Source organism: Malurus melanocephalus, unplaced genomic scaffold, assembly GCF_030028575.1.
Source record: "Malurus melanocephalus ecotype Western Australia unplaced genomic scaffold, MMel_1.1 scaffold_1211, whole genome shotgun sequence".
NCBI classification, from domain to species: domain Eukaryota; kingdom Metazoa; phylum Chordata; class Aves; order Passeriformes; family Maluridae; genus Malurus; species Malurus melanocephalus.
The window spans coordinates 17,325-33,440 of NW_026624443.1; the positions used below are offsets into that span (position 1 = coordinate 17,325).

At 41.9% G+C, this 16,116-nt stretch overlaps 1 protein-coding gene across 1 annotated transcript; it reads right to left on the reverse strand.

Annotated features, from left to right (window-relative positions):
- Positions 1-1,829: 1,829 nt before the first annotated feature.
- On the reverse strand, positions 1,830-16,116 carry STYX (serine/threonine/tyrosine interacting protein). The gene is made up of 11 exons (XM_057387425.1): positions 15,852-16,116; positions 6,975-7,007; positions 6,119-6,172; positions 5,297-5,394; positions 4,960-5,020; positions 4,164-4,200; positions 3,789-3,828; positions 3,656-3,706; positions 3,091-3,163; positions 2,502-2,595; positions 1,830-2,332 (listed from the first exon to the last, which is right to left on the reverse strand). Exons 1-11 carry the CDS (start codon positions 15,906-15,908, stop codon positions 2,259-2,261), a joined length of 672 nt encoding a protein of 223 aa, XP_057243408.1. The 5' UTR covers positions 15,909-16,116; the 3' UTR covers positions 1,830-2,258.

Below are 16,116 nucleotides of genomic sequence, written 5' to 3' on the forward strand. Positions count from 1 at the left end.
GAGCTACTTCCACTATCCCAAGTTACTCCAAGCCCCATCCAACTTGGCCTCAAACCCCCTTTTGTCAGAAAACAGCACTACCACCACCTCCAGATATTTAATTTACCCTCTCTGTGATTTAATTTTTTTGCTAAGACCTTTCCTACCCTGAGGAAGAGACCTGCAGCTTTCACTTGGCTTTCCCTAAGCTGGAAAAGGGAACTTCAGCACCTTAATGTAGAACTGTGGATTCCCAAAGGTTAGGGTGCTGTAGTTTTGTGTTTGAAGCTGAGGAAATAATAAAAAATAATAATTCACCTTCTACTTCTCTTTCAAGTCCACAGARAAGGACCCTTCTTCCAGTTCTTGCCTTTAGTTCAACCCCTAAACCCAAATATTGAAACAGCTACTGGCAGTGAAACTACAGGAGACAGACGCAGGATGTTTTAAATAGAYGGCTTAGTAATAGATCTGAGGAAAATTAAATCTCAGAATCCCTTAGAATCTGACAGGCAGACAGACCATAATGACTGTAAAAGGCAGCAGGAGGGGGTAATGCCAYGAAAAAAATTGGATCGATGAAAAATCCTTAGTCATGGAGCTTGTCAGGAGTAACTGAGTCTTGCCAGGACCCCAGAGAGARCAGACCCAGACACGGATGAGTCTGGGGAGATGAATCAGTGCCTTCCATCTGTGTTTCATCCCTCCCCTTCCCCAGGGAGCTCAAACAGATTGGGATTTGATGGTTGCCAGCCCCRTTGCAGCAGAAGCTCATGGCTGGCAGTGTCTGGGAGCTGTGCAGGGCCAGGCACTGCCCCACCACTGCCATGTGGGAGCCTCGTGCTCCAGTGACTGGGAATGCATTTCCCAACTGCCCCCAAACATTCCTTTGTGGAGAGTCAGTTCAGAGCAGGAACAAACCCTCTGCAAAACCAGCACTGCACCCTGAGTCAGCRGGACACTGACACACTGCAGTTCTCTCGCAGGTAACAGGAACTTCCTTTTTTAACAGCTGAAAAGTTTGTAGCTAAAGCATCACATTATTTATTGCAGTTTTTTTTTTCCCTGAAGGAGTTACACTGCTCCATCAGTGCTGGAGGTGGTAGAGGGTATCAGCAGGAACAGGAATGTGCTGCTGACCCCTGGTTCAGCACTACAGGGTCTTCACATTGGATGGGAGCAGAGGTTAMGAGGCTGCAAAGCCTCACTCCATGTCCTGGCTCAGTTACCAGCCCTGACTCCCTGCAGGAGGATTCCTCCTCAGCTGTCACCCCCCATCTGCTCCAAAGCAGCTCTAACCCCAACAAGGATTTCCAAACCAGGTTCTGACAGAGGCTGAGAGCTCACATCTCCCAAATACACMAGTTTTTCTAACAGCTTCATAACGTGCTCAGTCCCCACAGTGCTCCCAAGGGAGAATCAATCCAGTCCTGGCTTTTAGGCAACAAGCATTGGGAAATAAAGCAGATGCAGAACTGGGACTGTGCTTGCACAACCTCAGTGCTGCTGAGACAGAAGAGTCACAGCTGCACAAAGCACCCTGACAATCCCCAATCTGAAAACCTTAAAGCACCAAGAAGAGTTTCCTTAGCTGAGTGTTATTCCTAGGCCTGAGGTGAATCCTTTAAGTCCCAATCCCATTATGGACAGTGCTCTGGGCCTCAAAGACAAATCCAATTTTTACCTCAAATGATGCAACTACTGCCTTGCAACAGCAACTACTCCTTAGAAACCAGTTTGAGGATACACTGTTCTAAATAGTTCAGCTTGAATTAACCTCTATGTTTATGTTATTAAGCACATTTCTTCCATAATATATATACTGAGAACAAGGTGAGTTTTAGCAAACTTTTTCTTTACTAAAGTCTCTTGTTATAAATTACACAAATAACTTTATAAACAAATCCCCCCCGCTTGCATTTTGTTTAAAGTAATAACTTTATATCATACAAATAAAGAAATTTCAAGTATGAAAAGTGCATTATTGCAATAATACCTCTTTGCAAGTCCAAAAATCTTGGTTTAGAATAAAACTGTAAAGTGTAAAAAAGGAGTAAAACAATCAGTGCCATCTATTCATTCAAGAAGTCCAACATCTTAAAAATGATGCTTAGTGTGTTGCAGAGGCAGAYTTACATCTGAAAGCAACATGTAATTGAAAAGAAGCTATGTGTGTTCATTGTTTTGCATTAATTCTTGTTTTTGTTGTTTTTTTTCCCTAGTTTTCTTCACCTTTCTTGGCAGGAATTCTCAGTACAACCAGTGCTTGTCCTCAGTCATCACCTGTTCTGTGCTGCTGCCACCTGCATGGTGCCAAGGTCTTCATCCTCCTCATGCATCCGCTTCAAACTTCCTGCAGGAGGCAAAAATGAACTTCAGCCACAGGAAACCAGAATATTTAAACATTTCACATGAAATTTTGAGCTCAGCTTGCACTGCAAAAGCCATCCCCCTTGCCAAGAGTTTGGGGTTCTGCTGCTCAAGGTTTACTTGGGGAGTGTGAAAAAGGAGAAGCTTCTCACCTGTGCTGCCAGGTGGGACTGAGAGGGATCTCTCCAGCTGCAGTGGGGACATCATCTGGATGGTTAATTTTGCTAGATAGATGGCTTCATATTCCTGGAAAAGATCAAAAATGCGCATTGCAATTACTCTGGCTTTGTGAGGATGAGCAGGACAAATTCAGAGAGCAGCTCACAGTAAGGCACAGATTTGGGAGGAGGAGAATTCTTTGTTSCTTTAACATGAATGAGAAAAAACAAGAGGAAGTCAGGAGAGAAGTTCAAGGATGACTAAGAAAATGGCTTTAAGGAACAAACAACATTCACTTTGCAGCTCTCAGCACCAACCCAGACATTTCAGAACCTCTTAATCACTGCACAACCCAGGATTTTTATTTCTCCTCCATTCCTGGATTTGCTTTGTCCAAAGCTTAAGTCTAAGGAACTGAGGTGCCCACTCATCTTCCTCCCAAAGCTTTCCTACAGCTCTTGACATTTCCTTGAAGCATATTTGTGTAGTAAATGTTCAGTCTAAGTAGAAATGTCTGTTTGGCAGGAAGATGATTCATTAAATKGCTTTTCAGTTATGATCAGGAATTTAAAAAGAAATCACCTGAAGTTGATGGACAAATCCAGCATTAGGATTAATACAGAATCTTCTTTCTTGGACATAAGTAAATGCATCCCTTAAACAGAGAAGGAGAAAACATTTCAGTGAAAAATATATAAAAATCTCTGTGGTTTGAGTCTTCCTTCAGATTATCAGCTTTTCAAAACAGAACCCCTAAACTCTCCCCAGAACTGCTCTGCTCAACTGCAAGTGCCTGGCCAAAGCAGGAAGCAGCAGTTGAACAATTCTGTTTGGCCACCCCAGTGCTCAGCTCAGTTTCCAGTTCAACACAGGGCTTGRAACAGCCCCTGGGGCCTCTCCCATGGTTTTATCCATGGATGGAGGCTGCTGCCCTGCTTCCCTTAGCAGCAGGTGCCCAATTCTTACAAAAAAAAAGGATGTAAACACAACTGCAGTGAAGTGAAATGGAAAAATCAGCCCTTTGTAAAGTTTGAGCTAAGGCAGTTGTTACCTACTGAGACTGAGTGAAAACATAATGGTTTCTGTTCCCTCCAAAATCATTATTCACTCCCACCACCTGAATTAAAACCTGAATGCCTCATCTTACCTGTACTTCACCCCAAATGTTTCCATTATGTATGCAATAACTAAGGCAGCACTRAAAAAACAAACAAACAAAAATTAGTAAAATATATTTCAATGGTTCAAAAATATGAATGTCAGGAYGGATAGCTTCCTACCTTCTAGAAATCCCTGCGTTTCCATGGACAAGAACTTTTCCTGCAAAAGAAAAGAAAAAAAAAAATCAACCATAATTGTATAAACTGAAGAAAATTCCTTGAAATGTGGTTTTTCCTTTTTATGGAGAATCAGGCAGTAGCAAGGCACATCCAAGAAAAATAGGTGTGTCTTCCTTCACTCTGAATTTTTAACTACATTCTGTCCACTGGATACAGGAACAGGGATTCCTGTGTAATATACTTCAAATCAAGCATAATAAACACCCCAAATTTAAGAAAAGCTCATATTTAACAGCTTCTAATACACACCCCTCAATTTGTTTTAAAGCTTTAACATCACCTTAATAAATGAGGGAAAAGTTAATATAATTTTACCTCCACTTTGTAAACTTCCATCAATAAATTCTTTAGTCTGAAAGAAAAATAAATTACAAGACTCAAACTTTCAGCTTATATTAAATGCAAATAGTAGTAACATCTAAATTAGATATCATTTTTATATCAATCTTTATCCACAGTGACAATAATTCACCTTTATGCAGACAAATCTCATTTCAACTAGACATTTGTATTTCTTTTGTACTTTTGGCTGTCTATMMAACTGTCAGTGCCAAACCAGTGTGAAGGCACTGTTGGGTTTCTTTTTGGTGGAAGAAGGAATAAAATGGTTTTGCTCAGTTGCAAACTAAACTTTAATAAAGATACAAAGCCATAGCTCAAAAACACGGGTTTGTCCTAGTCATGGGCCTTGTTTAACTTACAAGTCACTTTTTAATTCTTCTGCAATAAATATGTTTTAAGACTCTGTAAAACTTCGTTACTATTTTGAATTTGGTACAGAATTTGAAACAAGAAATGTAAATAGTCTTCAGCTCAAATAGAAGCTTCCCCCAGGTCAAGAGCYCCAGAATTCCCCTATGACTCAATCTCTTTGTTTTGAGGCCAGTTTAATTTTTTGGTTTTTTTCAGACCATAACATAGCAGCTCTTACAACTCCACCAGTTTCTATACTTGTAAAAAGGAATTAATTACACTTATAAAGTGCCAATAATAARATCAAGAGCTGGCAGCACTTTCAGGTGCCTCAGGCTGAGTATCCYAAATTTGAAACTGATATTTCTCAGTTCAGAAAATTCCTGGGCACCTCCATTCCCAATCCAGACATACTCACCATAGGGAAAAATCGGATTATATTCTCCACTGGATTATCTGCAATATCCAAGACTAAATACCTGCCATGAAAACAGTTACTGTGAGWACACAACAACATTGAGTTGTTCAGCCCCTGACAGATTTCCCCTCTCACAAATCACTTTAAAACTGAAGATAGTTACTGCAAACTAGGGATAATTCTAATTTGCAGATTTGTCCAGAGTTCAGGATGAATAAAATTCATAGTTTGGAGTTCAAGTCTTTCTGTACCTCAGCACATTTTTCTAATCGTTCTGACAACATGAAAATATTTGGAAAGAACACATACACACAAAACATTCATGATAATTTCTCACCTAAATAACTGTTGGAAGTTTGGTTTAATAAAATTTGCTTCGATGTTTTGCCGTATGCATATTACATGGGTTATTCCATGTTTCTGGAGTATAGGTAGCTGTGGGGAAAGAAAAAAAAAATCTTTTTTAAATTACAGGTTCATCACTGCACAGTAATAAAAAGAAAAGCTATAGCCCTACTGTGTRTTTCAGTATATCAAGGAAAATCTCAGCTGTTTTTCTAGAATTCAGAGTGTGAAAATGTTGGGTTTCAAAAGAAAAAAAATCCTAACAGTGACAAAAAAAAAGAAGGCATTTGATGAACTTGTTTGTCTCTGCCCACCTTTCACTTTGCCTGAAATTGCAAGTCCCTACATGAGGGAGGAATTTGCAGCCAGCATTGGATTCTTGCTGGAATCAGACCATGAAAACAAAATCATTTAAACCATGAGGCAAATTTGCAGAGTCAAGCTGTGCCTGAGCAGTGTTTGACTTTATTGTAGATTTAATTTCCCTTGTTTTAATGTCTGTGGGTGAGTTCCCAGTTCGGATTTGTTTTGCAACCCTTCAGCAAAGGAAAATAGGAATTGGTAACAAGTCTCAAATGGTTTAAATTTTCTGACAAAAATTCTATTTAACTCTAAGACTCAATTTTAATACAAATAGCTCAGACCATCCCATAAATGCACCACATATTCCTTCCACTTTGAAATTTTTCACGTTCCAGTTCAGAATTGCAACCAAATTTACACCTCTATAGASACCCTTGAGCAGATCTCCACAGTAACAAATCAAATCACCACAGCAAAGCTTCCCTATGAAAGRATATTCTGAAAATCATACCTTGCTTTTCATAGCTGAAGAATATGGGCCTAAAAATAACCCAGGTAAGATTTCCTAGGAGGCAGAAGAAGAGACATTTAATACCAACACAAAATGATTGGAAATAACACATTTCATTCACCTCAGACAAATAATTTACATATTTCTGAGATGTGTAATCAAGTGTCATTTACATCAGGACAGGATAAAAAAATCGGTTTGGCAGGATAAAAGAAACATGATCTTGGTGCAGGAGATCTTGTTTTGGACCAGGAATTAAGTCCTTGATCTGGACTAAGTTCCAGGTTGATTATTGCATCTCACCCACCCCAGATCAAGTGAAGGGACTCTAACTTGGTTTATAATTCTGTGCTGTAATTCATTCCAAATTGCTCTTACGAAAAGAGAGTTCCCATTTCCACACATAGAAATTGTTCTAGCTCTGGCCTATAGTGGGAAAATATCAATTTTACCATTTATYTCCCCACCAATAAARAYATGCAGAGCTGTGTAGATCTTAYCATGTGCAAAGGTTTGAGTGACACCATGGTAGGAAAATTTTAATKGTCCATCCCACTGGAAAACACTTCCAAGTTTGAGGTAAAAAGCAAAGCTCTGATACATTTTTAGCATCACCTCCTGAAAACATTTGGAAAGCCAAAACCATTGTATTTTGGAGATTAATGTTTTAGCATTTGCACAACACACCTGTATTCCAAGTTGGCAAATCCTCACCTTAATTAGATAATTAATTCTGCCTCCCAATGGTGCTGCCTGACACTYTACCTACAAAGACTGATTTTGATACCAGCTCTTTTTTTTTCCTCATTAAATGCTCCATGGGTTTTGCCTCAAACAGTAAATCAAAGTGTCCTACCTGCATCTCTCTCCTCATGGGATAGGTCCAATCCTTAAAAAAAAATAAAAATTAGATATACACACAGAGAAAAATGTTCAGGCAGAGAGCTATACACATTTTATAGAAGAGAATCACACTCTGAGTTCTGTACAAGCTCTCTGCTGCACATCAGGCACGTTCCTGCCTTCTTTCCACACAGATGCCAGCACCACCCAAGAGCAAGGAATACTATTTGGAAAGTTAATGTGAAGAAACYTCAAGTATTCTACAAAGAATCCTTAAAGCTGCAGAAGATATTTATCAGCTGTACATCCACATCTCAGCTTTCTGCTGAGAAACCTCTCTGAAGTGAGGAAGGAAAAAAGAAAGGGAAAAACGGCTTTAGAACATTCTGTGCTAGTCCAAGAAGCAAAAAAATTCCTTAGGTTGGTGCATTCCAGCAGCCACTGAAACAACAGAAGATAACAAGTGGAGCAGGTAACTCCCTTAAAATCCACACTGCCTCACCTAATACACTCCAACTGCCTTCACTGTGGATATTTTGGATGTAGCTAGAACAATTCCAGAAATTTGTGCTCTCCATGATCCCAGGGAATCTCTACTGCTCCCCATCCTACAGTAAACTGGGRAGGATCCTCACCCAGTAAATAAAACACTTGTGTCCATGGTGGTGTTGGTCATTCACAGCCCAACACCTCCTTCCACACAATCCCAGAMCCCCAGGACTGGGAGGGTTCAGCTCCCAATCCCAGCTGACCATTTCCTATCACCCAGCTCAATCCATCAGAGCTGCCCAGAGCAAATGCCAGGATCAACATTTCCATCCTTTGCTCCATTTTGCAGCAGTGCCAAAGCTGAGCAGAAAACTGCTCAGGCAGAGACTATTCCTGTCTTTCCTTCCCTACAACTCCCACTGGCCTCTATTAACAGGCTCTTACTCATTCCTTGACCCTCACACATGAAGGAGTTGTAGCTGAGATCCCAGCTACCATCTGGAGGTAAAAAAAAAAAAAAAAAAAAAACCAAACCAGGGAATAGTCAAATATATCCAATAGACTGCATGCATTTATTTACATAACTCTGTTGTTCGATTCACACACACACGAGCAGAAAAAAAACTTCCCCTATGTTATATTCCAGTGTCCTCAAAAGCATGGGAAAGTTAAAACTCTTAAATATTCCAGCTGGGAAGGGAGGTGTGGATTACAGCAGGAAAGATCCTTTAAACTGCAGCATTGTCCACCTGAGCACCCAGACTTGCAGCAGTAGCACTGATTTCACATTAAACCTCTTTTTACCAATACAATAAAAATCCTGTGCTTCCCTCAGACACCCCCACAGTGCACAGGGAGGATTTTTTAGCTCTTGGTAGTGGAATTAGGAAGGATTTTAGTATCTGTAAAGTTACTCAGGAAAAGACTTGAATCTGGGACAGCGTTTCTGAGAAAGCAAACAAACATTAAGCCACTGCACAGAATCTTTTGGATAGCACCTAAAGTGGCAGCACAAACAGGGAAATAAAATGCACTGAAATGGGCTTTGCTGAAGAAACACAAGTAGCTAAATTACTTCTGCATGTTCCAGCTGGAATAATAAAAGCTCCTGGAAGTAGAAAGGAGAAATGCTGTGACAAAAGGATGATATTTACAGGATTGAATCCTTTGAAGGTTGACCCTGCTGGCTTGCTCTRTAGACAAAAGCATCATTCACTCCTCAAAAAGCCAAAAAAACCCAGGCTTGTCCAAGTTTAAAACCAATCCTAAGAGCAATAAACTCTGAAAAGCTTAAGCTGCACTCCAGGAAGATACAAGCATTTTAGTGGGTTTATTACATTGTTTGTTAGAATTTAAACGTCTTAATGTGGAGCACACCGAAAACACAAATTTATCATTGTTTTTGGCTTAACAATACATTGCAAATATTTCTTTCAAATGCATGAGAGGCAGGAATTTTTTAGTCCCAACAGCTGTAAACTGCACAAAATAAATAGGTAAGTATTGAGCAAGGCAACTCCAAAGGGAACCAAACCCCAAAAGACAGCACAGATGCTCTGAACAAGAAAAAAATGTCACCATAGGCCCCAGACTTCAGCGCCCTTCAAGAAGCCAAAAAGATACAGTTTCCAATGGGATTTACTCTACAAAATAACTGAAAGACAGTGTTTAAGGAAAACATTTAATCTGAGACAAGTACACAAACCACTGAAAGAGTGATTTTGGTGAYTGCTGACAGCCCTTCAAGGCTTTTAAAACCAACAATGCCAGATTATTCAAATGTTATGCAAAGTTATGTAAAAAACCCAATCTATTAATGGAGACTGAACCCAAGCAGAGGTTCCATTTTAAGGAATTCATTCATCAACCAAGTTTTCCACATTTTCTGAGCATCCAGCAGACGAATAACAACTGCAAGCTTTTCTTTYGATCAGACCAAATGCAAGAATTCAGCCAAGAAAACAACTGGTGATGCCAGAAGTGGAGGGAAGAACAGCATTCCTTGCTGCCAAGGATTTGGGAGGTGCTCTAGAACAAGTGACAACTCCCTGGAAGACTCAATCATCAATACCTTCAAGGCACCAAAGTGCAAAAAACAACCTCCAAAACTCCAAAGTTTTGAAGATAGAGCCACTCCCCTCTGACAGATMTCCCCAAACGAGCAAGAGAAGGGAGAATAAAGCACATTCCAAAGCCTTCCCTACCCACAGCTGAAATAAATGGAAGCTATGAATTAATAGGTAGCACTTGTCCACACTGCAAAAAATTTCTTGGTATCCAATATTCAAACTACAGCAAGAGTAACTCTGCCAGGTTTGGGTTATTTTGTCCATATTTTGCCATGGATACACCTGTTCTAAGGAAGAATAACTTAATGGCAAAAAGTAATGTGGAGTTTTTACTGAAAGAGTGACCTTGGCTGGGACTTAAAATAAAAAAATTCATCTGATGATTCTTTTTTTAATTAGTTTAGCAACCCTGACACTGACACTGTACCAAAGCAAAGAGTGTGGTTTTTAAACAGAGCACCCAATCTGCATAAGCCTCTCCAGAAGGAATGCAGTGAAATGGATCCACGTGACCCAGCTTAACTGGTCCCTCACTGACAGCTGAAGTCTGCAGACCCATCTGATTTTCACACATAAAAGGTACATCCCCAGTCTTTGTCAAAGCTCAGCCCTGGCTGAAAGGCAAACCCACTTAGGATGGTTCAACTCCTGCTGCCTTGTAATTAGCAGAGCCTGCAAACCACAGGCAGGCCCAGGTAAAGGGAGAAGCTCTCAGAGGTGCTGAAAAAGCCACCAGGAAAATAAACAAATCAGTAGTTAGATGAGAATGACATGACGAAGTCTTCTCCAGATTTTCACTGCTTCTTCTCACCTGCTCAGCATCACCCAATCCCTGCAATGACTCCTTCAGCTTCCCAGACCACCACTCAAATCCTTTGGGGGAAAAAAAAAAAATCTTCTGCTGACACTCCAGGTGTCCAACCCTTTTCTAACTCTCAGACAGCTCCTTTGTTGTTGATTTATAGCATCACTTTCCTCTCCACACAGATTTCTCTTCCCATCACAATTCATCGTAGCAGGGCTCCTGCATGATGGATTGAGCACCTCAAAAACTCAGGGCTGGCAGAATCCTCTCGCCTGAAGTTGTTTCCCTGTCTGTAACACTCCAAGTCTCTCCTCCAAACTTGCTACAAGGTTCTCCCACAAGTTGTGAAGTCGGAGCAGCAGAAACTGTTACGGCAGCGCCAGCCAGGGGCTCTGACCTGCTCCAGTTCCTGCATCTGCTGTGGCCAAGAGATCTCCTGGCTCTGAYTGTAACCACTGCACAGGAAATTAAAATTACAGCCTGACAGCATTMTATCAGAGCAGAGGGCAGGATTACATCACCTGCCAGCACCACTGCCATCCTCCTGCCCAGGCTGCAGCTTGGATCGGGGCTGTGTCCTGATCCCACAACAATCACCTCTACACATATTTAATTCCCAGGCAGCTTTAAGTGTCATTGACACGATGAAACGAGATCAAATCTTGGGTTTGGAACTGTTTTACACAATATTTTATACAGGCCAACAAAGTGGAGGAGGGGGATGTGATCATTAAAGACCTGCACAAAAATCTCAATCAATGTTTGTAAAATGGAGAAATTGCTACAAGAAATCTTGAAATAGTAAAGCAATAGCAGAGTGCACTCATTTGCCATCTTTTAATGAGAAAGCAGGCAAATTAAATGAGGTACTGAAAGAATATTYGAGGAAAATATTTGAGTATCACTGAAACCTGTCATGTCTATCACTGYGAAACGTGGTACTTAAGAGCCGCAAAATTAGCTACAAACAAGAACGAAGTGAAAAGTTGTGTCTTCAGCTCAGTCATGCTTTGTGTTCTTGGACAGCTATATTCATTAAAAAAGCTTTGAACTGAARTATCAATTTTTGTACACATACACAATTATTTCAGTTGGAAGGGACCTACAACAATCATTCAGTGCAACTGCCTGACCAGTGTAGGGCTAAATACAGATTTTTTTTTCCCCAAGTAGAAATCCTGGTGCAAATCTATAAAATAAACAAAATGAAACCAAATCTTTTATTTCCCTCAAGGYGTGGGCATGGTGCTACCATGAGCAAAGCTTAAGGAAGGTTTGGACATTGCTGCTATCCCAAAACTGGCTGAAGGCTGGTGAAAGGGCTGGATAAAGGRTGAGGTGACATTCCCACCATTGCACAGCTGCTTCATCCTATGYCCACCACCCAATACAGGGATGGATGAAGAATTTTACAGGGAATTCTGTGAATTATCAAGATCACTCAGACAAAGGGAAGGCCACACCAGAGACATTTTTGCTGTTGAAAATATAAAGGAATACAAAAGCAGGAAGGTGGAGAGGAGCAACAGTAGCAGGTGGGAATGACAGCACAYGGAGGAAGGAAGAAGTGAACAACTGGGAAAGAAAGGTTATTTTAGCAGAGAGAAACACAAGCCACRGAAAAGGATAAAAGGTAAAACTAAAGGAAAAATAGAAATAAAACAAATCTTATTTGCCCCATTCTCTAACATTGATCCTGAGGACAYCTCATTAAATACCMTCAGCAAACAGGATCAGCAGCATTGATAAAAACTTTTAKCATATAATTTTCTTCCAATAAAATTGGAAATAAAGCAGTGGAGACAGAATTCTTCAGCTYATAGGAAGCACAAAGATAAATGATAGAAGTGCCACACTCATACAGATTTATCAGAATTATTTATAAYGGTGCAAGAATGGCCTTTTTCATGCCCCCTCCTTATTTTAACTCATGTGTTGGGCTATACTAAGGACTCTTTGCAATCCTCATTCAGATAAAAAAAAAACCCAAATTTAATTCCCAAATCCCACAAACTGCTCCTCCGTGCCTGTGTGGATCCCACCAGGCTTCCCCCGGATGGGAGGCACAAGTTAATCAGGACTGACAGACTGCTCAACTTCAGCTGCCACAGAGCACTTTTCTGATTTATGCAAAGCAGTCTGATAGTATCCCACAGAGTTGTGATCAAAATCTGTCACCCGATTTACATTTCCCAGCACAACACAGCATTTGTTCTCCATTTTTTTGGGCTCTATTATGTGGGCAGGTAAAATAATTCTAATGATACAGGCTTCCTACTTCTTTTAAAGAGTCTGCAGAGGAGGGGGAAAAACTGTGTTTTAAGGGGGTTATTTGTGTTTCCTATCAAAAGTGAGAGTAAAAAAAAGTTTAATAGATTTGTTCCACCTTTAGATGGGCTGCATCACTTGATAGTTAAAAAAAGCAGTCAGAGATACATTAGCATTTCAGACTAAATATAGCTGTCAAAAATGTAAATTTCTTTTTTAAAAAAAACCCAAGTGCTAAAAAGAACTCAGCTTTTATGCATAATAAAAAGGCAAATATGTCTGCTCAGTCAATACGCTGCTAATTTAATTACAAAACCCATGGAGAGCCCTAAAAAAACTCTAAATACATCATGARTACTTGCTTTGCTCAGCCTGATTGCAAGCAAATATGTTTTAACAACGAAATAAACTGGTAATTGTTGCTGTGYTYCCATTATATATGGGAAWACTATAKAATGTGTTTGTTTCAAATTAAATGGGAAAACAATTTMTGTTAAATTCCTTCAATTATTGCAGTCCTTACTGATCTTCTTTCCACAAGCACTAAGATGTCTCAGAACTAATAAGCMAACATGAATTAATTGTTATTAACCTGACCATTTTWAAATGGGTTTTTAGCCATTTTTCTCCCCAGTATAAACATATAACACAGAACTTCTCAAATTTAAGGTTTCAGACSTGACCTTGGAAAATGGGCTGATTTCAGGAAAAAAAAAATTAAACAATCTAATCTTAGAAATGCTGCCACATCACGTACAATCACTATTACTCATAAGGCTTTGAGATATTCACTATCACCAGTCTGTAAAAAAACACACAGCTCAGACACCGCCGGTATAAACCAGAAAAGCTTTGCCAGAATGATGAATTCCTGGTTTGCAGGCATTTCCCAAGCTCCCAAAAGTACCAGCAGACAAGAGGTTTAAAAATCCTGCAATCCCYAAACACCACAGTATGGATTAGGGACAGGGCAAACAACATCCAGGCTGGAAAACTGACCTATTTATCCAGAGCACATCCCTGCAGCCTGCCCCAGTCAATCCAGGCTGTTCTCTCCCTCAACACTTTTCCAGGAAGAAGTGTGATGCTGTGCAGCCAGCCAGTGATTTAGCTTTATTTTTAATTATTATTATTATTATTAAAGCTGTCACATGGTTACAAGTGTCAGCTGGCAGAAGGGAGATAGGGGTGGCAGTAGSATTGACTTAAAAAAAGTGGCAAAGCTGCATTTCTGAGCAGCAGGAAGTCAGCCAGGGATTCCCCAAGTTCTCCCTCCTCCCCTTTCCCAGTATCTTGAAATCAAATCTGCCAAGCCAGCATTAAACAATCCATCACCARCTTCCTGAAATATTGGGGATTACTCCTCATTAAAGAGCCTCTCCTTGCTGCAATGCACAAGAGATAATCACCTGCTTTCCAGGAAAATCCAGATTTTGGAAGCAGAATTATTTTAGTTTTAGWTTGCTTCTCCAAAGTGCTGCTGGATTGGGCTTAAGTCTCTTACACTTTGCTTTTAACAAGTTACCTCCAYAACAACTTTAACATTTCACCGCTGGCTTTAACTCTTCTGTTTCCCCCACATACTCCAACTATTTATTATCTTACGKTTAGAGCTTGGAATTTATCTACGTGATCTTGTATTTAGATCATGTCAGACACAAAAGTAACATGTTGAAGAGAAATTGTTACAGGTTTTAGAATCAGTGTTTGAAAATCTCTACTATGTGAAATTCTAGCACACTACACATCGTATTATTTAGAGACAGACCACGATAAAAGCAAAAAAAATAAAAGCTACTCTAAAAGATGCTGAATTATGATCTCAGTTTTCATCAGTTAAGAGCTGTCAGACAGTAGTGAGCTCTGATTTTATTTTTATTTTAACCCCAGACTCCTCTTTAGCCATTATAGATGAAAAGCCATCCAGGCTAATTTAGTTAACCATCCTCAGACAAAACTGTGGGTAACACGATTGGTTTCACCAGAAAGAAMAGATATTTAAAACTAAACAAATTACAAACCTTACAGGCTGGTAGATGATTTGTGTTGAGATACAAAGTGATTATAACTTTGTGAGAACGACTAAACGACTTGTAACACCTCCAGAGCTCTGAAGTAAAAGGGGTATTAAATCTTGACAACAAAAACAGTACAAAAAGAGTCACTCCCATATTTCAGGTAATTTAGCACCATAACAGCGTTGAGCAATACTGTTCAAACAGGAATAAATGCTGATGTTTATAAAATATGTGACAGTCTATAGAGGTCTGAAGAGCTCAGACACTCTCAGCTTCCCTCACGCAGGCTGTGACATTTTGTATCAAATATTTGAGGCCACCAAAGGGGAGGACATTCGGGGCTGCCTGTGACACACAAAAACAAATCGGCGGAGTCCAGGGTCAGCGMCGGGGAGTTCAGCCAAGTTCAGAAATCAGACACCGCGCTGACCCGGCTCCTGTGACACCGCACAGCTCAGCCTCAGCAGGCATTGCCACCTGTCCTCGTCCGCAGAGAAGTCCTGGCTTTGGAACACGGTGAAAATACCTCCTGGATGGACTCAGCCGAGCGCCGGATTGCTTCTGGAGGAGCTAAGAGCTGGAAGGCAGCGAGTTTTTGGGAGGGACACGCAGGTACTCCCTGCTGGGGCTGCTCGCCCAGGGAGGGACACGGCTGGCGGCCTTACAAAGGCAGAGGGACACGCAGGGGGAGAGAAAGGGCGGGTAACAGACAGGCTGTGACACTCCGAACGCAGAAAAAAGGATATAAAAACAGAGTGGGGGCTGCTTTGGGAGGGAAAAAGGCTATGGAGATGAAGCAGGAGGGCTCCGTCCCCTGAATATGAGGGTGGTGAGACTGCCCAGAGAAGCTGTGGCTGCCCGAACCCTGGAAGTGCTCAAGGCCATGTTGGACAGGGCTTGGAGCAACATGGGATAGTGGGAGGCTTCCAGGCCGGAGGCACCAGGGAGGGGAGATACCGGGGGTCTGCGAGGGCGATGAAGGGAGCAAAGCCCGGCAGCGAGCAGGACAGGCAGGATGCGCTCGGTGGTCGCAGGGGGTGTCACCAGCACAGGGCGGGACACGGACCCGCGGCCTGCCATGGATCCCCGCGGGAATCCCGCGGGAAGGGGCGCGGGAGGCACCGCACGGCGGGCAGGGCTGTGAGGGGAAGCTCCGGCGGGGCCGGGAGCGTGTGCGGGGGGACGGGGGCGTGTGATGGAGGGGGACGGGGGTGTGTGCGGGGGGACGGGATCCCGCTCACCTCAGAGTCCTCTTTGGCCTGCGGCAGCGCGGGGAAGGCCGGCTTGGCGAGCTCCATGGCCGGGCGCTGTCCGGGCGGGGCAGGACCCGGGGCAGGGCGGCTATTTGGGCAGCGGGGCCGCGGGCTCCGGCTCGGGAGCGGCAGGAGATGATGGAGGCGGCGGAGGAGGAGGCGGCGGCGGCGCGCTCAGCCGCTCGCGCCCGGCCGCCATGCTGCTGCTGCTGCTGCCGCCTCTTCTTCCCTCCTCCTCCTCCTCCTCCTCCTC